Below are 24665 nucleotides of genomic sequence, written 5' to 3'. Positions count from 1 at the left end.
ACAAAGTATAGAAAGTTACACTCAGCCCATTGAATTCATGGTGTACACAATAAATGGGAAAGCAGTCCTCAGAAGCAGAATAAGCAAGCCCCTCCAGGGATGGAGACCCTTGAGGGGGAAGAGAAGGAGGAGAAGCCCCCTTTCTCAGCAAACCTTCCCCTTTATACTGAGCATGAGGTTTATGGTCTGGGATACATCAGTAACCAGCATGGGTCAGCTGCCCTGGCTTTTGCCACTCTCAGTTTAAGCTCCTGGTTACCTCAAACCTGCTAATGGCCTGCATTCCACAGCTGGCTCTAGGATTCTATCCACTGAAACCAGAAATCTCACAAGCTTCCAGGTTACACAAACTGTTCTGCAAAGATTTTTCCCTTTCCCTTTTCCTTTCCATTTCCCTCTTTCCCTTTCCTTTTGTTCTCCTTCCCTTTTCCCTGAAAGAATGGTGGAAGAATAATGGCTGCTTTGTGCTACTTTGCTTGCAAATCACATTTTGCTAAGTGAATGCATTTTTGGGAACACAGGAATTGTCATGCTGCCTCAGCACAGCAGTGCTCTGCTTCAGCATCCTGCCTGGCAGCTGCTGCAGGGGAATGTGCAGGAAATCTCCTAGTGGGCAATTATGGGAAAACCTGTTCAGATCCAAAATTTTCTCCCAGCCTCTCTATCAGTCAATAAAAATTGGCACTCCTTGAAATACAGAGGTTTGCCTCTATTTAAACACTTGTTTCAAGTCCTTCCCAATGTCTGTAGCCTACTATTCTCAATATCAGAGAGTTTGCTAAAAGCCATATTTTCAAAAGTCCTCATCTTCCAGGTCAAAACTGAAAGGAAAAAAAAAAAAGGGGGGGGGGGGGGGGAGACAGATTTTGGAAAGGTCTCAGCTCCCTAGTGAAAGGGAACTGCTGAGTACTTTTGCAAATCTGTCCTTAAAAGGTCACAACATGAGCTGCTCTGTGTTGAGCAGTTTTGAAAATCTGTCCTCACTGGGAGGCGCTAAGCCTTTGGAAAGCTGGTGCTCAACAGTTTTGATAATCTGGCCCCAAGTTAAATAACAGGGGCCAAATGATGTGATTTAGAGGCAAAAATTCCCTACTGACAGCAGTGGAAATTTCCACTCAGCAATGAATGGCTCAGCAGGACTCTGGAATAATAGAGCCGTGAAAAGTGGATAATGCAATAAATAAACATCAAAGGGTAGGACTTTCCTTTTCAATCATGTTCCCTTACACTCTACATAAAAGGACTGAAATATTCTGACACGAAAGAAGGAGAAGGAATGGTTAACTGTACAGCCCTGCATTTCCTTTAAAGAAGAAACACTGTGCATTTTCTTTTGAGGAAGAGCGTATTCATATAACATGCAATTGGTAGTTTATATGATATATAAGACACTGCTGGTAGTTGGACTAGCCTCCTCTTCATATGCATGGACATGCACCAAAGAGAGAAGAGCCTTCTATTTCTCTGGTTCTTTTCTACACTGGGAGCAAAGTGTTCTCATTTGAGCTCACCGCTCTTCTGCTTGTATACAAATTATCTCCCTCTGTCTCCTTTTGATATTTTGAACATTCAGCTGCTTCCATCCACAATTCTGATCAAAAAGTGAAGTGTGCACACAATTATTTTATGATTGCTTATGGCATTTTTGACTGAGAATTTTCGGGGAGCTTGCTGGCACCCACAGGAATTTGGCCACCGCTGACCTTGGACCTCAGGCAATTTCCCCACATTGACATGACAGTTTTGTCCCTACTTGCTATTAAAAAATAAAGACTTCTATCCTTCACTTCTGCTGAAATATCCAGTTAATGGGTTGCCTGTGCCTTTAGAAGGGTAGGCTTGAGCATGGAGCTAAGAAAGGTATGTTATGAGGTAGATGGGGATACATATCTCCTTCACAGCTTCAAGTCTCTTCCAAAGCCCTTGAGGCAAGACTGTTATTCATGGGTCCCTGTAATACAGCCCAGTGCAGGGGCACACAATCTTTTGGGGGCCATAGGGCCAGCCTGTTCACAGAAGCTGGACACCATGCTAGGATGGCTGGGAAGATATCAGGGTTGCACACTGGAGAAAAAAGTTGGGCATTGGACTAGTTATCAGAAGAAGGTTATTTAGCAAGCGTTAATGGCAGCTTTCTGTTGCAGAAGTTCCTTGACTTGATGAATCCATGGGGTAAGGCAAAGTGCCTGAGACGTGGTAGACACCACATATCCCTTTTCCAAAGCAAGGGAGCATGGCAGAGGATGAATATTTCATTTCACCGAAGGAAAGCTGCTTATCAAGACGTAATTTGCTAATAAATGCTGCTCCATGTAATTAAAAGAAAACAACAACAAACAAAAATGACTGTGGACCAGCAGGAAACAAGAAGCTCTCCACAGAGAGTGGCAATTCTGAGAACACCCACCATGCAGCCCACCTTCCCCATTCTCCCTCTAGAAACAGACCCATTTTATACATGGTGATTAAGGCAGTAAAGAAAAAAAGTATTAACATGATTCACATGTAGAAAACAAGGTTATTAGGAGTGGGGATCATTTCAGCACATTGTTCTCCCTAATAAGCATAGCAACAAGTAATTGAGTTTCAGGCAATCTCCAAGGTGGCGCTTTGTAGCAAAAAAGGGAACTTGGCATGGTGTCTACTTTTCCTTTAATTACATTGCCCTAATGAGCAACTTTCTTTACTCTCAGTAGATTTATTTCTTGAGAAGAGGCAACAGAAATAAATACATTAAAAGGATCACCAGGTAGTACAAGAGAAGAAATATCAGCAACTTAAAATGACAAGAGGTTGCTAAAAGTCAAGGAAAACCTCCAGATTGTTCTCAGCTTCATTATGTTTACTGCATTTAAAAGTGGAGTAAAGGATATTAATCAGTGGAGCACATCATCTAACCTGGGAACTGTCTCTGTTTTACTGTCACTTTCCTTCTGCATATGTTCTTGGGAGTAAACCAGAAACATGAAGTGCTGATACAGCAATCCGAAGTTCCTCCGCTCACACACAGCAGAGGGCAATTCTGCCTCATTCCCTTGCACAAGATGAGAGGACAAAATCACATGCTGATAGCATCCTATTGAGTGCCAATACTACCCACCACGACCTAATGCAGAAGGATAAAGGGCTGGATTTTCAAAAGTCTTTAAGGCATTTAGACATCTCACTCTAGTTGAAAGCCATCTCTCTTTAGGAAACTCCACCTGAAAATCCACTTATGTCAAAAGACTCTCTGGATGCAAAGGACTTTCTGGAGAAAAAAAAAGCTGGGACACTCCATACATATGTTCATTTTCATATTTCTTCCCTAAGCATTTCCTAGGAGACACCATGCCAGTGAAGGTCAGCCCACAGTCCTAGTAAACCTGCTTTTATCTACAGGTGGGTGAACATGTCACCTTTTGTCAAAATAACTGAGGTGTCCAGCTTCAGAAAGCAGCAATTGCTACAGCTCACAGGTCTCAGCTGAATTAAGCCTGTGTGTTCCTGGGTGACAGCCTGACTTTGTAAATGCCGGTAATATTAATCTCCAGAAGAAAAGCTGAAGCAAAGTTCTTTAGAGTCATCTAAGTTTTCAGTGTTGCTCAAAGCTGAGGTGCACATCCCAGCATGTGTGTCAGCTGGTTTAGGGCCAGTTTCCTGCAAGGAAACATGAACTTCATGTGTTGATTACTCCATGTAGCTGTAGATGGGTGATCAATCCACCTCCCTCCTTTTGCTTGTTCAGATATTAATAGATGTATCTGCACTCAGCATCTTTACCTTCACTCATTCCATAATTTCACCATGTCCCTTCCCCTCTCTGCATTGCACCTACAAGTACTATTACTTAATGCAATCACAGCACTGGTAGGAAACTTAATTAGCATATATAAAAAAATACTCTGAGGTCTCCAAAACCAGGCACTTCAGATGTAAAATTGTGAAATGAAATTATCTTCAAACAGAAAATTTGAAAGTACCAGTGGAATCAGACACCTAAGACCTTAAGTGTTTATGCCACTTTATGCATTGTTATTTCTTCAGTACGACTGCCACAGAAATGGCAGGGCTATGGGAAGAAAGTCTGTTAGCACTTAGAGTCTACTCATAAATGCATTAAGTGCCACTATTTTCCTGAGGAAAAAAAAAATCAGGAGGAGAGCAGAGTCCCTTCTCCTGAGGAGCTAATCTCAATTACTTCTCACAATCATGCTTTAGCTGAAGCAAACCTTGCATAACTCCCATGTATGTGCTCTGGCACTTGTGTGCACTTGCCACTTCAAAGACACTAATGCAGTGAACGTGAATAGGCTTTTTCCTTACAAAAAAAAGGAAGAAAAAAGTGATCATCTAAGGAAAAAAAAAGAATCTAAAAATAGGTATCCATTAAAAACTCTGTTTGTTGCAATACCTTCCCACTTCCACAAAGATTACAATGCCTAGAAGCAAGTTGCCAGTAGACAGAAGTCATTTACTTAGGCAAAAGTGAGGTACACGTTTAGTTAGATTTACTTGTGTATTTTGCACAAACTCATGATCAGTTTTTGCAGCAAAATGCAGGAAGAGGGTCCTTGCCAGCCCCATACACACTGTTGCTACAGTCTGGGCAATGAGGGACAAAGGCTGCCTTATTTTTCTGCTTTCCCTGCTTGTTGGAATACCTGCACTTGGGTAGTTATAATGAGGTTGTAACTCAGTCAAGCAAGCATTTTGAAGCTTGCTTTTTCTTGAGGCAGTAAATGCTATCACTCAATGTGGGCACCAACAAACACCTTCTCCACTTTGCAGCATCCAAAAGCTAAAGTTTGGGGTGAATGCCTCATGGCGCTACTTTAAAAGCTGTCTGTGGCTCACTTCAACATGGGGAGGCATTTTGAGGTGAAAGAAGTTGTTAGCACACAAGTTAGTTTAGTCAGAAAGAAAAAGCTTCCTATAAATGGACAGGAAAAAAAAATGAGCTGGTTTTAAAAACAGATCATATGTTTCTGGTAATTAATTACATTTTGGAGATGTTTCACTTTGGCCCCCCAAGGAAACACTGCTAGCTCCTCTCTTCTGAGCATCCTGTGTTGTAAAACATACATTTAATTCCACAGAGAATTAACAGCTCTGAAGACTTTGCAGTGATATGGGCATTTAAAACATCACAAAGTATGGGATGTTAAGAGTGTACGAGTTAAAGCTCTTCATTTCCCTGACCCTTGTGCTTCCAAGCTGGGAAGCCTGGTTGCTGTGGTCTGCTGGTGGCAGTGCTGAAACCCACCTGCCCTTGTAGCACCACACAAACCCTGTACAGGGTTATAAGCCTGTGTAATAAATTTGATAACAGTAGGAGAGAAGGGAGCAGATTCTCACATCATCAGGAGGGAAATAGACTTTTAAAAAGCCAGTTGTGTCTGTGCACAACAATGAAGCTTTATGTCTATATAAACTGACAAGTCAAATTGTCCTCCTGGGCCCAATTCTCAACATCAGTGCCATTTGATGGTGATAGCTGCCTCCTGCCTCTGCAGCCTAATGGCTCTGTCTGCCAGGAGGGGCAGGCAGGATGATTAAAATAAGCATTAACAGAATGGTTTGGTAATTAGCTTCACCCTCTCTCTTTTTTCTCTTTGCTTTCTTTGCTTTTAATTTTTCTTTTTTTTTTCCTTTTTTTTTTTTTATGTATAGTTTTGGTCTGGCAAAGATCGCTAAAGCATTTTCTTCATTAGTAGTGTACTTAACAAGTGTAAATTTAAAGTATTCCTTTTCTTAAGGCCAAGGATTAAAGCAATTAAGGAAAACTGCTGCAACCTAGCACTCAAGTCAATCCTTGACACAAAAAGAAACAATTTTGCTTAACATATTTAAGCAAAACCAAATTGTGTATAATTATCCTGACACTCCATCAAACTAAATTTTCACTGTGCCGCAATGATTTCTTAAAATCTCCTTTCTGAAACTGAAATAAACATTTTCTTTCCCAGTACGGGGACAGGTCTGTGGTCTCTTTGGACTACCTTCATGGCAAAAACATTGCAACAAAAGATAACTCTCATGCTGTACTTATTTTGCCATTAGCCTTCTTCCTGATATCATATGAGCTTAATCCCTCACCAGGTCTGCCCACAGGAGAGCTCTTGCCTGTGTACTCATGTCATTGGAGCTCAAAACAGAAGGAAATAATTTTGAGCAAATGCCTCTAAGAAGGAAAGCCATATTCTGGCAGTATTTAGCCTGAAATAATTTTGTACCTTTGCCTTTTATGCACATTAAGTCCTTCTTAGCATATGGCAATGGTGGTATAGAACGAGGCCTGATCTATCTTTGGCAATGAATTTTTTAGCTACTGTTTTAAATGCATGAAATTAAGACTTGCCTATGATAAACTCTATAGCGTTTTTGCCAGACCAGAAGCTGTAATGTAAAGTGTTGTCTTCTACAGAAAGAGGTGAGGTGCTAACTGTGAAACCATAGTGAGCTGGTAACAGAAAGGTGTTAGCTATGGAGCCTCAAGGATGGCAATTTATATTTCAATGTTGTTAACTGTTTCACTGATGACTTAAGTAGCAGAAATACTGAGCAAAGGCATGGCATAAGCAGATCTTGTGCAATGATATAAATGCTCAAATTCCATTGATTTCTGTGGAAAATAGAAGGCCCACAAGTTCCATTGTCCTGGTTTGGACTGGAGTTAATTTTTTTTCATATCAGCTATCATGGGGCTATGCTGTGGATTTGTGCTGCAAAGTGTTGACAATACAGAGATGTTTTCATTATTGCTGCAGTGCTTGCACAGCATCAAGGTCTGTTCATGCTTCTCACACAACTCAACCAGCGAATAGGCAGGGGGGACACAAGGAGTTGGGAGGGGACACAGCTGGGACAGCTGACCTCAACTGGCCAAAGTGATATTCCAGACCAAATATAGAGCTGGAGGAAGAAGAAAGGGGAGAAGTTCACAGTGATGGCACTTTGTCTTCCCATTACATGTGAGGGAGCCTGGCTTTCCTGGAGATGGCTGAACACCTGCCTGCTGATGGGAAGCAGTGAATGAGTTCCTTGTTTTGCTTTGCTTGCATTTGTAGCTTGTGCTTTACCTATTATACTGTCTTCATCTCAACCCATGAGTTCACTCACTTTCACTATTCCTTTTCCCTCCCCCATCCCACTGTAGGAAAGTGAGCAAGTGGCTGCGTGGAGCTTAGTAGCCAGCTGGGGTTGAAGCACAACAAGCAAGCTACAATACAAAATGTAAGCATGCAGCATTACTCCACATCTGAAAAGGGGCCAAAATAAATACTCCATATGCTTCTGAGACCTCCACTCTGTCCAAATGTGCCTATAATTTTATGTTCATAAAGTATATGTCCATAAATACATACATGCAAATGGATAAATACCTGTTTATTAAAAATAAGTCTTTTTATTCAGACTTTACAATTTTCACTTTTATCTTAATAAGCAATTTTGTATTTAGAAGTGCCTAAATATGAGGTTTGGGGATTTTTGTTTCAACTTAAACTGTCAGCATATCTTTTTGGTTTCTGAAAACACTCAAACATTCAGTTCTTTACTCTCTACTTTAGGATTATTGCCAGCTTTTCCTAACTCTCTTTCAGATCAGCTTCTTTCTACATTTGTATGTCCACAGAGGGAAAAAAAAAAAAAAAGAAGGAAAACAGTGGCAAATATATAAAGGGAAAAGAAAGTATTAGATTGGGAGGTTTTTTTGATTGGTTGGATGGGATCTGGAAAGCTCATTTCTCATATCTATATATTTTTTCACTCTTCTGACTCAAAACATAGATTAACTTGATCTTGCACATATTGGTAAACCCATCCCATCAGACCTTTATTTACTTCCCAGATGGGAAGAAGTCTCCTTCTGTGGAGACTTTCAAAACCTCCCTGGATGTGTTCATGTGCAGTCTGCCCTAGGTGTTCCCACTTTGGCAGGAGGAGTGGGAGTTGATAATCTCTAGAGGTACCTTCCAACACCTAACATTCTGTGATTTTGTAATTCTGTGAAGAGCACTTGGCTCTATTAATACACCCCCACCTTCATTTACAAAAGTTTAGGAAGTGGCAGCTTTGTGTCTGACTCACTGAACCTGATGATTCAGTGCTAGGTGAGCCAACAGAACTGCCAGCAACAACCAGCTCAGATGGTGTCTCCTATGAGATATCATTTTCCAAGTACATGATACATGAACTTCCAGAGGACAAAGTTGATCCCTCAAAACACTGTGATCCATATTTGCAAGATGGCAGATAAAGGAACTGTCCCAAATTACAATGAAAGAGCTCTTTCCTTGTGGGATCACAACCTAAAACATATGACTCTACATAGCTGCATGTGGGTCAGAGGGTTGGACCACTGCAAGCTACTGGCTGTATCAGAAAGAGTCCTGTGGATTGAGAAGGGACTCTTCAAATCTTTGCTATCAGTAGAACCAATTGCTGAAGTTGTCTGTTGTGCAATGCATTAAATTTCAATGTGATTTAGTTCTTGGGTTACCAACTAGCTGTTCCCATAACCTGAATCTTACTTAAGCTGAATGTGGGAGAGTATTTAATCTTAAGTTTATTGCAGTGTTTCAGTTCAGAGAAGAAAACTCTCTGTTTGGAAAATGCCAGCTCCCTGATAGGTTTGTTTACTTTTCAGCTCATCAATTCAATAAAGGTTGGGTATGTTCTCCCCAATAGCACGAATTCAGTTAACTCTGCATCAAAAGATAAGCAGAGGTCTGGAGACAGTTTTACCTGAGGGACTGGGAAAGGAGGAGAAGCACCTGAGCAGTTAAGTAAGTCCATGCTCTGACAGAGCCTTGCTCACTGTAATACTAAGTTGTTTGCCAATGAACTACCATCAAGGACACAAAAGAGCAAATACTCCATGAGCTAAACATAGCAAACATCTTACAGAAGGGGCCAAGAGATCCTTTGTAATGGTCACAATAATTTGCCTCTGCTGTATTATAGACTAAATGTAAGTGATTTTTGGAAAGCTGATATTTTTTACCTATGAGGAAAATAGTTGTTGAAACCTTGAGGCAGGAAAGGGTAAGAAGCAGCCAGAGCAGTGATGGGATGCAGAGAGACAGCTGGGCTAGAGGGCAATGAGACTACATGATGATATGTAAAATGCCAAGTGTACATTGCCTTCCAGACAAAGTCTAGGTGTAAAGGGCTTACATGTGAGTGTGAGGGATGGCTGCCTTAATGGGAGCCCTTCTAACCACTTCTAATTTGTTCCTATAGCTGATTTGATTCCACTTCTCTAGATTGGATTGAAGATATCAGTGAATGAAACAGCTCTCAATCAGGCCTGATTATGATATCCTGCTATCCTAAAATAAGTGCAGCAATATACACGGCATAGAGGAAGGTCTCAGAGATTTCAGGTGTCAAATTAAGAAGTGCCTCACAAGGTTAGAAAGGGCAGAAAATACCACGAACAGTAGGGTTTCCATCTAGGGAGATATATGTGATGATAGAATGTCTCCCAGTATTCCTGCTGAGCTCTGCTGACAAATTCCTCAATTTGCCTTATGCAGGCTGGGCACATGCAAGGACTTGCTGGGCTTGCCAGCAGGCTTCAGGGGGTTTTGAATCATAATTGGATAAAATATCATGGTCCAGAAAACAAATTATCCTGTTTAACTCAAAAAGGAAATTTGTTTGATGGAAAAAAAAAAAATAATTGTCCCAGGTCAACTCAAAATCCCTTTTTGTCTGTTCAGCTACCAAATCCAAAACACAATTATTTGCACAGTTCTAGCTTCTCCTGCAATACTCTCAGATGGAAATATTCATGCACACTTGATCTGACTTGCCCTGCTGGAGTCGCTGTAATATCATAAGACTCATGAAGCAACTGGGAAAGGCTTATGCTCCTTGGCTAGCAGAGCCTCCTCTGATGCTCTCAGTCAGAAAGAGCAACATTGGCAAGGCCAGGATGAAATCCACAGCCTACTGGGAAGAATTTGTTTGCTGTCACATCAGAAGACAGGGAAATAAACTTGTATCTGGAAAAAACAGAGTTGTTGTTTTTTTTTAAAGAAAAATACCAGTTTAGATTCTGTGCTGCTTCCCTCCCTTTCCATGGTTTACCCACATAGGGTGCAAAGAAAGCAGAGTCTGGCCCCAAGGGAGCTCAGAAGCAGCAGACTGATCTACCATCAGGCTGCAATATGTTCCCAGAAGGTGCAATATAATTCTGAGGCCAAGGAACAGCCTATTAGCTCTGCATGCCATTAATTTTCATTAATAGTTCAATCCAATGCTCAGAGAAGCTGCTGGGCATCTTTCCATTTTGTCTAGCAGGACCTGGATTTGGGCTTATTTATCTTTGTGTTATATACCTTGAAGACAAGTAGGAAGCAGCTCAGAGAGTTCAGTGCAGCTGTACACATTTCAAGCCTTCTACCAGACTCTGTGCCCAGCAGCATGCAAGGTGCTGTCTGCAGGTCAGAGTGAAGGCATGTCACAGTCAAAGCCACTCATGGAGAATTAAACTTCAGGCTTGTTTGACTAAACTTCTGAATTCACTGCAGTTCGCCTGTATTGCCAGTCTGAAGAAGTGGCCCAGCAGGTTTTGAGTCACATTCCAAAATGCCTCCTTCATCCTCCCTGGAATTGGAAGTGATTACTAATAGGTATTCTTGCTGAAATGATTTAACATAATGTGCTGAATGAGATCACTAAGTCAAAAAATCTTCCCCTAAGTGACTCTCTCACAGCTTGCCTGAATGCCAGAAGGGAAAGAAGACAGCATGAAGCAAATTCTTTTGCTAGCTTCTGCATTTTACAAAATCTTTAAGGTACCGAAGAAGTCACATAAGGAAGTATCACCCAGGATCATTACAAAGGGTTCATGATGCAGGTCTGGCACACAGCTGAGGGATGAAGACACAGGGGTTTGGGTTAACCTATCTCACTTATGCTTTCCCCTTTCACAGTATTTTCAGTTCTCTCCAGGCTAGGCTGGGAACTGAAGACAGGCCAGGACATGAGGTGGGCATGAAAACAAACCTGGCATGGAGATGGGCACTGTTTGCCCTGCACGCACAGACCTGGATGTGTGTTGCCATTGCATCTGTTACAACCACCGAGTGAAACACTGAATTTGGGAAGGAACAGGGCTGTGCACCACCAAATACATCACTGCATGCCAAGGATGCTCAGGGTTTTGCTGAGTGGCCAGGCTGTCCTTACCCATCCGAGTCTGTCAGCCTCAAAATTAACTTATTGAGGTCAGTACTCATAACAGCAGTATTGCAGACTTCTGGTTCAGTCTTTCTTTCTGAGAAAGCCTGGTACTCATGCCCAGTACAGCTATTACCTGCCAACCTAAAGGATGATGAATGTTATTTATATTGCAGTAATGGCTAACCACTCAGTGGAGACCAGGGACAGGCTGTGCAATGGACTTTTCAAACACAGACTGAATGAGGACTGCCCACAGATGGCTGAGTGTATATGAAACTGCTGAGACATTTCAAGATAATGTTCTTGAACGCCTTGGACACGATGACCTCCAACAGCTCTGCAGTACTTGTGCTGACTGCAACAACACAGGGTGCTGTTCTACAGTAAAGACATTCACTTATGTCAAATCCTTCTCAGTTACTGTGACATGCCCTTACAAGAGCAAAAAACTTGTCTATTTCAAGGTAGGCAGTTCCTTGATACAATGGCCTTTAAATTCTTTGATTAGTAAATGTAAAAATAATCATCGATTTCAAACCAAATAGAACATACAGAGGAACAATGAGGTATTCTATTGAAAATTTTCCTGGCATTTAACTACTATAATTTTGCTGCCCAAAAAATAAACTGATGACTAAGAACTACTCAAGACACAGATGAGAAAACGAACCCAGCAAGAAGGGCCTGTAAGACCAATTTAACTCTGATGCGCACACTCGGAGGATTAGGCTTCAAATAATTGCAGGAAAATATCAGAACTGGAAAACTATACCTTTAGCTTTCCACTACAGTGAGCCCAGAGGGTGGATAGCTAACGCTTCCTGGGAAATAATCTTCCAAGAAACAGCTCCACAAAGATGCAGGTTAAAAAAATCTAAAACATTCAATGCAGATTTTTTTTTCATTATTAATCACTCTCTCTGTAGCTGAAACAGTGACTTCTTTCATATGCACTAAGGTTCAGAAACCTAAAATATTAAGTGACATATTCCACCATGAAATGCCTGAGAGGAGCTGCTGTGGAGTAGGTGTCAGTCCCTCTTTTATCCCTTCTACGATTAACGTTCCAGTGTTGAAGTTCTAAATCTATATCCAGAAACCACCAGACATTACTGTCCATCAGCAGCCCTATTAAAAACCAAGTGCTAAAGATATACCTTACCTTTAAGTATACTCTTTATACATAAAAGCTGCTTTAAACAAGGCTGTCTCAGAGCTTCACAGACAAGAGCCCAATAAACAGACTAAGCAGGCATCAACCCGATAGGCTGTTTTATGTCTTTTCTATCAGATGAGTGGTCACTCCCAAACCAAGTGGGAGAAATAAAGCATACGGTAAGAGACTGCAAGTACTTTCTAGCTGTCTCAACTCTAGAAGTCTCCTAAGAGAACTGATGTCTCAACATCTGGGCATTCCTTTCACTGTCAAACACTCACAGAGCAATGGGATTTGTCAACAATCTACTGAGCATAAACAGATGACAACTGCTGGGCTTGGAGAGCTCAAAGGCATTTACAGATAGATAGGAGTTTGCAATAGATGTGTTGAACCAGAGCTGCGATCCAGAATCTGTGCAAATGACACCCAATGGCTGTATAGTCTTTAGCTGCAGCAGCTAAACCAGGCACCACAATATGCAGAATTTAGCTCAGATGCGCTTTACAACTACACAAATTATTTAAGGGGGGCTACACAAATTATTTAAGGGGGGCTGATAAGCCTCCATGTCACAAACTAGAAAGAAAAGGTTGTTGGGATGATTTTGGAAGGTGGTCTTTGCTCTCTAAACTACAACTCCATCTATCACTCAAATACATGGAAATGAAGCATTGTTTATACACAGGTTTTCGATTGCCCTAGGTACAAGTTCCACAGATGATGGATTTAAAGCTTTCTTCAGCAGCTCCATCGCACCTAATGGTACTCTGGCCTTCCTAGATTTTCAGTTTGTTGCCCCACCATGACCTACATATCTTCCTAAATCAGCTTAAAAGATCTTCTTGACAAAGGGCTATGTCTTGTTGGTACAACACAGAGATGCGTTATATCAAAAGATTTTTGCTTTACTGTCATAAACTCCAAATGATTTCCAAAGTCAGCTGTACTTCCAGTAATTTGTCCATTTTGTACTTGTCTATGTTCAGCTCATGTCCAGGGCTAAACTATGGCAGTTGTTCTATTATGCAATGATATCTCCCCAGCAGAGAACAGGGATGGGAAAAAGAGAGGAGACCCATGGTTTGAAATGAAAATGGATTTAATGAAACAGACAAACTAATACCTACGCCAATATAAAGTATACAAAGTTATACTCAGCTCAGGGAAGGTATGGTGGTTACCATAAATGGAAAGGCAGACCTTTGCAAGCAGGAAGAGCTCAAGCCAAAGCTGAAGCAGAAGCTCCCCCTGTTCTTAGCAAAATTCCCCCTTTATACTGGGTGTGGTGGTTATGGTCTGGGATACAGCTGTAGCCAGCTCAGGTCAGCTGCCCTGGCTGATTCCAAACTGCTAATGGCCTGCAGCCCATGGCTGTCCCACCCAAACCTATTTTTCAAAACAGGTATGTACTTTCAGGAGAGCATCTTACCTAAGCCCCTCCATCCTCCAATCAAGCCAGAACTTTACATCAAATATTTTTTATAGTATCAAATAAGTTGGTTTTGGTTTTTCCCCCTGGCACCCTAAAAAATTGATATTTGTCTGTACAAAAGCCTAAGTGAGCTCTGCAGTACTAAAGGATAGCTGGTTAGACTCTGAAGTGACATATTCTTCTGCTACAAGATATATTACCACATCTCTGTCTAAATATTTTTGTTCCCTGTCTGCTAAAAGCAACACCTACAATTTCTGTAACTGAAAATGACAAGATAAAGTATTTTTCACCAATTTGTCACCCTTTTGCATTTAACAACATTGTCTGTAGAGTCTAGTTCATTAACAGAGTTTTGTCTGTATTTACATATAACAAGGGAGAAATAAATGTGTTAGAAAAGAAGAAAATGGAACTGTAAATGTGACAAAAATGGAAACAGATTTTGTGGGTTGGCTCCGCATCTGAAATCACACATTTGAAAAGGAAAAAAAAAATCATAGAATCCTTTAGGTTGAACCTTTAAGATCATTGAGTCCACCACTAAACCATGTCCCTAAGCATCACAAGTCTTTTAAATACTTCTAGGGATGGCAACTCCACCACTTCCCTGGACAACCTGTTCCAGTGCTTCACATTCTTCAGGTGTTAACTTTTAACTTTCCTCACTTAACTGCCTTTAACTAGAGCAGCACAGGAGATGATTTCCTTGCTCAACAGCCTTATTTTAAGGTTTTACCCTTATTTTGTGGGGTTCTCAGTCTCTAGGCTTCATGCAACTCGTCAGTAACAAATGTTTTTCACCACTTTTGAATATTTAAGTCATTATAAAACTTTAAAATACATTCCCATTTTCTTGGTGAGTTGTCTCCATGTATATATCACAAAGGAAAAAAATACAAAAGCAAAAAATGTCATGAATTCTCCTTCAAGTAGATGGTGTTGCAGTAGCGCTGAACAAGTTTATATTAATTACTTTCAGAAAGAACAGGAGATGTCATATTCGAGATAGAGGATCCTACCAAACTCACGAAGAACCATCTGTAAATCTAACAAGGGGGAGATTTTTTTCATTAACTCATTGTGACAGCTGTCAGGCTATGGAAAACTTTTTGTTAATGCCAGTAGGATTGTTCATGGAAACAAAAGCCAGTAATTCAGTCACACTGGAACAGCTTATGTCCCCAGCTCTGCTGTACAATCAGCACATGTGCATATATTACATCTATATGCATAGCTGCTCTTCAGTTTTCATCTTTGGGGCTACACTGTGATTTGTCCAGAGCCTGAACGGAGCCCTGCATAAAGCAGGCCAGAAGGCAATTTGTGATTGGGTTGTAATGAGCTGTCTGTATTTTCCTGTGTTGAAAGGGGGAGGCTTGGCACCCCAGGCTAGCAGCCAGCGTAGGACATACTCCCTGCATGCCAGGATAGCCACGTGGTCATCCTTTTACCTGTACCCCCAAACCAAGAAAACATAACTATTGGTAGAGATGTCACCACACTCTGTGAGTAGAGATAGACTGAAGTACCAAAGATGCCAGATGCGTCCTCCCTTGGCACCCTGTGTGACCACAGCCTGGCCCAGAGGTTACAAGGAAATCCCAGTACAGGTCTTGGTGCTACTGCAGGGTCTTTGCAAGCAATAAAGATGCAGAGATCCTATTAGCTATCTCCACTCAAGCAGGGCTTCTGTCATTAAGGTGCATTTCTAAATGCAAAATCCAATCTGAACAAGAAACGAACTGCAGCCCTTACCTCTCTGTAGACATCATCGTTCCTGCGGAAGTCTCCAGCCCTCCTTGGAAGCACATGGACATGAACATGCTGAAAATGTGAAAAAAAATAATAGTGATTATCAAGCTCATGACCTTTTTTTTAATTATTTTTTTCCTGGATTGTCAGCATTATTCTCAACACATTCAAATAACCACGCATGGGCTCCCACAGCATTCTTTGCAGAGGAAAATACATTAACCTGTTCCATAACTGTATCTCAACTCATTGGAGAATATAAAAGATGAAAAACACAACAAAGCAGATCTGCTGTATTATCTGAGCTTCTGAGTGAAATGCCTGGAAGTTTAGGGGCTCTGTGGAATTATTCATAGTTGTCAGTAAGAGTCATATTTAGCCACAGCTTTGAAATGACAATGTACCTCGGAGCTCTGTGTCATGACTTCAAAACTGAGAAGACCAAAAAGGTGCCAGTGATGGGACATGGCTGTGGGAAGCATGGGCAGAGGGCTCACAAGAGCAACCCCAGGCTCAGTGCTGTGCCACTCAGGCTGGAGAAGAGAGGAACAACCGAGGTACATGTCCAAAACCACACAGGTAGAAGGGCTGTCAGAAGAGGCCCTTCAGCAGGCTGTAGAGCAGGGCTAATACCATGTCTTTTGCAAAGTTGAAAGGATTTTAGTGTTTTGTCTTTCCCCCATAAAACATGTAGCCTTAACATAAGCAGACCCCAGTGGTACGGGGTGTGTGCTGGGGACACACGTGCAGGGATGTTGGCTCCAGTCCACCAGGTGATCCTAAAACTTCAAGGCACAAGAATTATGAGCCCAGTTTTGCAGACTGAAGCATAAGTGTCGTTCTCCTGATGGTTGGGCCATCACTTGGAGGGGTGGCACAGCTAAGGACCATAATCTGGAGAGGCAGCTTCAGGCTGCCTGCTATGGGAGGGAGGTGAGAGGCAATGCATTTTTGTCACTGGTGAGTTTTCTGGTGAGTTATGGGGGAAAGGAACAAAAATGAGAAAAGGAAGGAAATATATGACATGCCACTTTGCCAACTTCATGTGATATTGCTACTATTACTGTCTATTTTTTTCTGTTAAGAGATTATGGCAATCTTCATACCATATAGAAAGGGTAATTGAAGATTTTTGAGACTCAAACTCTACAAAATCAAACAAATGCTCATCTATCTGCTCTTCTGCAGTAAGTTCAGCTGTAACATTGCAAAACATTCTTTTATCTTTTCCCCTTTCTCATTTATCTTTCTTTGAGAAAAAAACAAACAAACAACCCACAACTGAGAATAATTCTTCAGGAAAAAAACCAAAACAAAACACCACCTCACTGAGGAATGATCTGAATGACAGACAACATTTCTGCATCTCCAGATCTTTTCAGATGGTGCCTAAATCCTTCTAAAAAACCAAAACCAAACCAAAACAAAAAAAGACTGCATCAGAAACAGCACCAAATGCTTTATACAGAATTTAGATAGCTTACATGTGACTCAATTTGATGAGGCAGAAATCAGCTGAAAATCAAGCACCTCACTGAAACGTTCTCAAAATACTGCTCAAGTCTATAATGAAATCCAAAATCAAAAAAAGATTTTCTTAGGCTATTTGTAAGAAAATTCAAACAGACCTACATTGTGCTAGCTTCAATCCATTAAGCCATTTGCTCAGTGAATAAAATGAAATCAGAAGGATGTTTCGCTTAATGAAATATTCCAAATACCACTCTTTTTTCTCTTTTTCCCCTTGCCCTAGAGAAATCAAATACGTGATTGCTTATTCTTATCATTATCCACAGCTTTCAGTGTATTCAGTCTAGAGATGAGGATGATTCTTGAGGGTTAAAAACTGTGGGTTTTAGTAATACATCAGTGATAGTGTTCTGATAGTGTATTATACTAATATATCATGAGAGAGATAGTGCTCTTGTGATGTATTAGTGCAATGTATCATCTGAACATCACTGCTCTCATGATGTATTGCTCAAAATCCCAAGCAAGTTTAAAGATGGTCTTCAGTAGCCAGGGACCTGAAATTTTGTTTTCGGACAAAGAGAAGAAATATTTCAAGATGTTTCAAAAAAAATAAAAGTGCAAATTAAAGTTTGCAGTGGGACTGTGAAATTCCACTAGTGTGTCACATCTATGGTTCTCATTAGGTTTTAAATTGATTCATAGAGAATAATCTGCCAGCCAGTTCCTTTCTATTCTGCTACAGGAATTGACAGTTTTGCTGCAAATAAAATTTCAGGAATCTCTCTTCATGACATATATACCACCTGATATCAGTTGTCAACAACCATAGTCCCCCAAAGTCCAGCACCCTTAAGAGTAATTTTTGTCTCTGTGGCAGAATGTTCCAGGTTGCACACAGGAGAAGATCTGTGTAGCCATGACAGACAGTTTGGAATACCTAAAAGCACACAGGGATATAGTCCAAAGCTCAGTGCACAGATACTGCACTGCAGATGCACACACCAGCACAGCAGGTAATGAATGAGCCTACTGTGATCTTCTACTCAAAATGGGCTCTTGCAATCAGCGTGGGAAAATAAAACAAACCAAAAAAGTGTTTATGACAGCATATAGGCCACTTGGCATCAGTGGGGACATCCTCAAGGGTTACTCACCTTTACTACATGCATTATATTCTTACACAATACCAGGCTGCATAGGAAAATCTGTCAACCATAACAGAAAACAAATTAATGTTTCCCAGGTTGAAGATACCTACAATCAATTTTTTTTTAATTTTTTTTTTTTATTCTGTGCATGGAACACAAACACAAACCTGGATTGTCCCTACTGTTTGTGTAATAGAAAGTATCAGGAGCAGCGACAGTGTCTCAAGTAATTTCCTTCTCTTCAGCTTTACCAAGACCAAGGGAAATAAAAGCAGCACAGAGCAGTAGCTACCACATCATGAGAAACACTGAACAAGGGGATTTCACACCCTCTCTAATCTGCCTTTCAGCTTCTGGCCTTCCAAACTCAGGGACACTGATATTCAGATTCATTAGAAGTTCTTTAATTGATCATTTTTTTGCTCCTTATTGCTATTTGTTATTGCTAGAGCCTCACTCCACCAAGGCACTTAAGCACCAGTTCAATTTTCAACCTGTGAATTTGTTCAGTGGGAGTATTCACACCTCAGATATTACGTATATGCTTTGGTGTTTTGCGTCCACTGATGGCTACAGGGTGGTCTACCCAACTGGAGGCAGCAGAAATAACTTCAAGGTACCTGTAAATTAGAGTTGCTTCCTTCTATTTTGTTTTCCAGGCAAAACAAAAACCTGCATGCCTCAAAAAGACATTTGCAGTTGACTGAAATGTCTCAGTAGATATAAAAGCGAAACATTTGGCTGCAATTTTTTTTAACCAGACAAACACTGCTTACAGACCAAAAAACAAACAAACAAAAAACCCAAACAAACAAAAAAACAACAAAAAAGACCACAAAACCAAAAATCCAAACCCCAACTCCCCCCAAAAAAACCCAACAACAACAAAATCAAATGTTGTGTATACAAAATGCCAAATTTGCAGAATTGTTAGGGTTGGAAGGGACCTCAAAGATCATCTAGTTCAACACCCCTGCCATGGGCAGGGACACCTCACACTAGATCAGGTTCCTCAGAGCTACATCCAGCTTGGCCTTAACAAGCTCCAGATATGGGGCCTCTACCACATCCCTGGGCAACCTGTTCCAAATAAAGCTTTTCAAATTTCTTTGCAGTTATTGGGGGTATCCTCATGTCTGGTGGGTGGCAGACAGCCCCATCACATTGCAGCAGGCTCTATTCACTGTTGATTATATTTATTTTTTTCCTAAATCATTCCTTTGCCCTCAGTTTTCATTATTTTGCTTAATAAGCACAAAAAGCAACATACAACAGCTGACATGTTTACACTAATGGACCAATCAGTATCACCCCACATCAGGGTAAAAAAATATTCATACATGTGCTTACACTGCTTAGAATGTTAGCAACCATTCCCCCTTCCAGTCAGACAGTGATGGAGAAAGCTGTGTGCCCACCCAGGAGATGGGCACACTGGGTATGACAACATGAGGGCACACAGCAATATGGCCCCAGGTGGGGGACACTGTGTAGGTCAAAGATGCTTGAGCCTCACCATCTGCTTCTCATACTAGGAACAAAATTTCTGGTCTACCAGGAATGTCTGAGGCAGGAACAGCTGGAAGGAGTCTCTGGGAACTGAATTTTATAGGACATTCAAAATTAAAAAGATATTAGCCTGACAATTTCCTAGGACTGTGTATGTAGCTTTCTCTGTTTTCACTGCCATAGTTTGAGAAATTCCTAAAGTTGAGAATTAACAAGTGATGCAAAAGTACTCTTAAGAGAAGCTTTCTCCAGACCTTTAAACCCACAATGACCGGAGAGTTAGAAAACATACTGCAAGCAACAAATCCATACTGCCAAGGGGAAATTGTGAGCCAGAGCCAGCACATGCTGGCTTTGACCTCCTAACACAGTGAAAGAATCTTCCACTCAAGCTCCACAGCATTCCCAGCACGACTGTGGGAGCACAGAACTGCTGATGGGTACTCTGGAGCACACTCACACCACCACTGCTGAAATCTGGCAGCAGCACAGCCGTTTGTGAGATTATACATCTAGAGTCAATTTCCAGTGACTGAGGGATACAAAATGCTCACAAAAAGTCTCAGCCAAAAAAGATGGAGCCTGTTTGGTTGGAAAAATACCCATTCAGGTCGGGTGAGTTTTGCTTCAGCACTCAGGGCCATGCAGAAAGCAATGTTCCTAGTTACGGCTATTTTAATATACTGAATTATGGCCGAATAACCAATGTGTCACCACTGCACTGGATGTAAAGCAAAAATACTCGGTAAAAATAGACACTGAAAGCGATTTCCCAGGTAGACCAGAACAGAATAGTGAAGAGCAGATGACCCTGCCACACACCACCGGTGAGGACATGGAGGTTGCCTGCAATAATTCATGAACATTATGTTGTGTTCCCTCAGCTGCTGTGCTGGTTAGTGGAGCAACAAAGCTGAGCTTCCAACACAAAGGGAGATAATAGCCCGTACAAAAGCTCCTCAGCAGGTAACCAGGGTCTATTAGCAGTCAATGATGCTGTAGGATGAATACATAAGAACTGGCAACAGGTCATGCAACCTCGAGGACAGGGGGGGCTGCCAAAAAGTTGGCAGAGGAAGGGCTGTTCCACCCTACACCTGCAAGTGCAGTACATGGCTGAGCTGTGCCTTCACGCAGCGAAACCAGATGCCTTTCAGCAGCTTAATCCTTTCCCTCATTACTTTTCATTCTTTCTATAGACACAAAGCTTTGCAGTTGTGGGCTTCCACAGTCTCATGGTGCAGTAAGATTAGGAAAGGCCGTAATGTGGGGCATCAGGGCAGGAAGAGTAAGCTCTGATGTCCCTGCCACTGTAGTGTTCAGGCAAGAGGAAGGGCAGGAAGGGCATCGGCAGCTGAAGACAGCAAGACTTACTGGCTAGGAGACCCCCATAAGCCAGTTTGATGGAAAAAAGAAAGGTGGTTTGCAGATAAGACCTTGCTTGCTGCAAAGTCCCCTGTCCATTACAGAGGCACGGGCTTCTCAAGGGAGGCTGTGATAATGCAGCTTCTAAACTACCAGATTAACACTAGAAATTCCAAACTAATAACCATTCCCCAAGTAAGACTGTTAGTGCATGATAAAGAAAATCAACCATAGTACTGAGATAGCCACATGAAAAATAGGGCAATTTTGTCCTCTCTGTAAACTGGGCTTCCATGGAGCCCTTGTTTGCTATTCTTGATTAACTGCTCAATTATCCCTGTTACAAAATTATTCCGTGGAAAGCCCTGCCTGTATATCCAGAGCTCATTAACAGAAAGCACTCCCTCTGCCGTCCCTGAAAATACATCACATTACCCAGACACAGGCACACTTAGTTGGTACAATCTCTCTTTCTAGGCACTGATAGCTAATTTCTAGATCACTTGACTTGCAGGGCCTGGCAAAGATGTCTTCATGGGAAAGCAGTTTCTCTTCAGTGAGTATTTATAAGTTTTTGGCATTTTCCCTAGTCCTGAATTTGGTTGGAACTGAGACACAAATTTAAAATACAAAAGACTCTTATCCAGCACTAAGAAAAGAAAGAGTTTTGATCAACAAAAATACTCAGTTTTCATAGCCTTCCAAATTATTGCCAGTATTATTTTTTTTTTCAATTTCCAGGAGTTATAAATTACACAAAGTAACGTCACTCTAAAAGACCTGATTTTTATAAAATATTAAAACCTGACAGGAAACTACTCAAAACAATTCCTTTCCTACAAAAAAGCCCCATTTCTAGGAATCAGTACTTTTCCTTCCAGCTTCACTGAAACCTCATGCATGAGGCTGTATAGATGCAAACACTCAGCTCATCCTCCCCAGATGGCAGCTCTGGCATTCTGGTGGTAAGGGGTGCTCCATACCATGGAAGGTTGCACAAACACACACTTGTAACACCTTCGTTTTGGTTCTGGTTTATTAACCCACAAAACTGAAGCCTGCTTTTCTACCATCATGAGAAACATAAGGATGCCATACAGACAGAAAGGAGCAGCACAGGCTGCATACAGAGTAGTATGTGCAGGGGAACAGAGAAACACTTTGGAAAGGAATGGAAATCCACATCTGTCTTGGAAAGCCCAGGGAAACAGCAGAAACACAGGTGGGAATGCACTAGAAGAGCCACCAGAGAACAGGAATGGTGGGAGCTACCAACAGAATGGAGAAGATGGTGGAAGTTTCATGAATCAAAAACATTGTGCAGAAAGAGGAAACTGGAAAAGCCTTGGGAGAGGAATCACAGAATTGTCAGGGTTGGAAGGGACCTCAAGGATCATCCAGTTCCAACCTCCCTGCTATGGGCAGGGACACCTCACACTAGATCGGGTTGCCCAGAGCCACATCCAGCCTGGCCTTAAAAACTTCCACCACTTTAGGCAACCTGTACCAGTGTCTTACCACCCTTAAGGTGAAGAATTTCCTAAGGTCTAATCTAAATCTACCCTCCTCTAGCTTGGATCCATAAGACTGCATGACTTGAAGCCACACAGTCTGTCTCCAGGCCACCAATCTTGACAGTGATGACCCTTTCATGAGGTACTTGTGTACATATGCACTGAACACATGCACTTGGGAGAAAAAAGAAAGCTTTGCAATGATCCCTGCCAACATTTATGCCATGAATTTGCCTCTGGAACAGTAGGCATCAAGATACTTGCTCAGCACAGAGAACATGTACTTCAGAGAGCCACGAAATGGAGAGTTTGTAATTGTATCAGAAACCAAATGAAGTGGGGGACTTACAGCAGAGTACATCTTCAAACATGTAGATGGAGAAATGTGCAGATTCAGCATCCTCAATAAATAATGCATCTGTCAACTGCTATGAAGTTTTAAAGAAATGAGCTGTGGATGAGCTAGAAAAGGGATGTAGACCTAATGAAAAAAATGTGCAGAAATAATTTTAAACCCACTTGAGATCTGCAGTTATAATTTCCACAGCTGAAAGTAACTTTAGCGCTTGCAAGGAAACTGCCAACCCCTTCCCCTCAGCACCAAACCCAAGAAAACTGGCACAATAATGAGGGTAATTAGCCTGTTTATAGGAAGGAGTGATCCAAATGTAATTTTGACATCTCCTATGAGAGCCTCTGAAAGACAGTAAATGAATAAACTAAGCAGAAATAAGGGCATGATTGTGCTTCTGAACTCATATTTTCTGACTTCTAACCTGGTCCACAACTCTAGGAATGACAGTTCACACATGGTGACCCAGGCCTATCACCAGCTCATCTCATCTGCCACTAGCCAGTGTCTATCCCCTCCCCAGTACCCACACTGGGTGGGACAAGCAGACCTCCAGGAGCATCAACCATTACTCTGTGTGAATCATTAGGCAGAACACCACCTTGGTCCCACCGATGACCCTGATGGGGAAACTGCTATGCCATGTTTCCTGGATTGTACATCAGCAACACTGCTATGGAACACTGTGAGACCTGCACAGCATCTTCTACTCCCTAAATACCAAAGAATCACAAAAACAACCTGAAACCCTGGCAGCCTCTGCATAAAGTCTCACTTCCATTTTACAGATGGGAAGTCTAATGCACAAACCAGTGAAGGTGCCTCTGAAGCTGCTTGGGAAGGAAGTGCAATCTTAGGGACAGCTGCAGATCACCTGCCTTGAGGTCCTATAGCTTTGCCTTCCCTCAGAGTCACCTTGCCCAGATGTTTTTGTGCAAATTTGGTGTTACTGAGATGCAAATGAAAGCACAATTGCATTTCCTCTCACCTCTGATCTTTAGTTAAGACTTGATAAATGCACATTGTTTAAACACTTGTGATACGTATAATTAGGGTTCTTTAATTTATGTTTCAATAAAATGTTCTATAATAAACATTTACTGCTCTGTGAATAAACATTTAAATGAAGCTCCTAATGGGGGTTACATGTTTTGAAGCAGTTCATGGCTTTAGCGAAGTCTCTCCCTATACTTAATGAGAGTCATTTCCATAATCTGTGCATTATTGCTTAAGCCTCCCTTTAGGAATATTTTACAAAGTAAAATTCTGTGAAATATTATCAGCCAAAAGAGAAAATGCTAAGAGGATTATCAAATTGTCCCGTTAAAGGGACAGCACAAGCTTTCATTTCCCCCCTGAGATGCTAACATTGTAATTATGTAGAATGTGCTTACTAATTATCACACCAGTGTGTTATTACTGGCTTTTCCCCTCAGAGATCTGGTCTAAATGAAAAGGATGGAAGCCTCCTAAAAGGTCTGATATGAAGGGCAACATAATGTTAATTTACTTTTGGATACTAATAAAGATCGAACCCCGCAGGTGAATCTTGTAGATCAAGAAAGGTCCAGCTTCCTCTGAAGGGGCTGAGTGCTGTTACCTACAAAGTTGTGTGCAGCTTCTCCCACAGCATCAGCCCTACAGCCCCATGATTAACACTCAGGGCCTCACCCCCATTTTGCTGAAACTTTCACCCATTTGCTCACTGAATCCAATAATGGCAGGACCTGGCACCCTAGCTGAGATATAAACTACACTAAGGTTGAGGGAAAGATTATTGTTG

The 24665-nt window shown here is 41.5% G+C and overlaps 1 protein-coding gene across 1 annotated transcript in view; it reads right to left on the bottom strand.

Annotated features, from left to right (window-relative positions):
- Positions 1 to 24665, bottom strand: part of FHIT (fragile histidine triad diadenosine triphosphatase) — a 421294-nt gene that overhangs the window by 68968 nt on the left and 327661 nt on the right. The window contains exon 4 of the mRNA XM_054387530.1: positions 15525 to 15593. Within this exon, the coding sequence (XP_054243505.1) occupies positions 15525 to 15593 (69 nt within the window). The remainder of the gene's footprint in view (positions 1 to 15524; positions 15594 to 24665) is intronic.

This window comes from Indicator indicator, chromosome 15 (assembly GCF_027791375.1).
Source record: "Indicator indicator isolate 239-I01 chromosome 15, UM_Iind_1.1, whole genome shotgun sequence".
NCBI lineage: Eukaryota > Metazoa > Chordata > Aves > Piciformes > Indicatoridae > Indicator > Indicator indicator.
The sequence above is the reverse complement of the archived record's forward strand: the minus strand, read 5'-3'. Positions and strand labels throughout refer to the sequence as shown.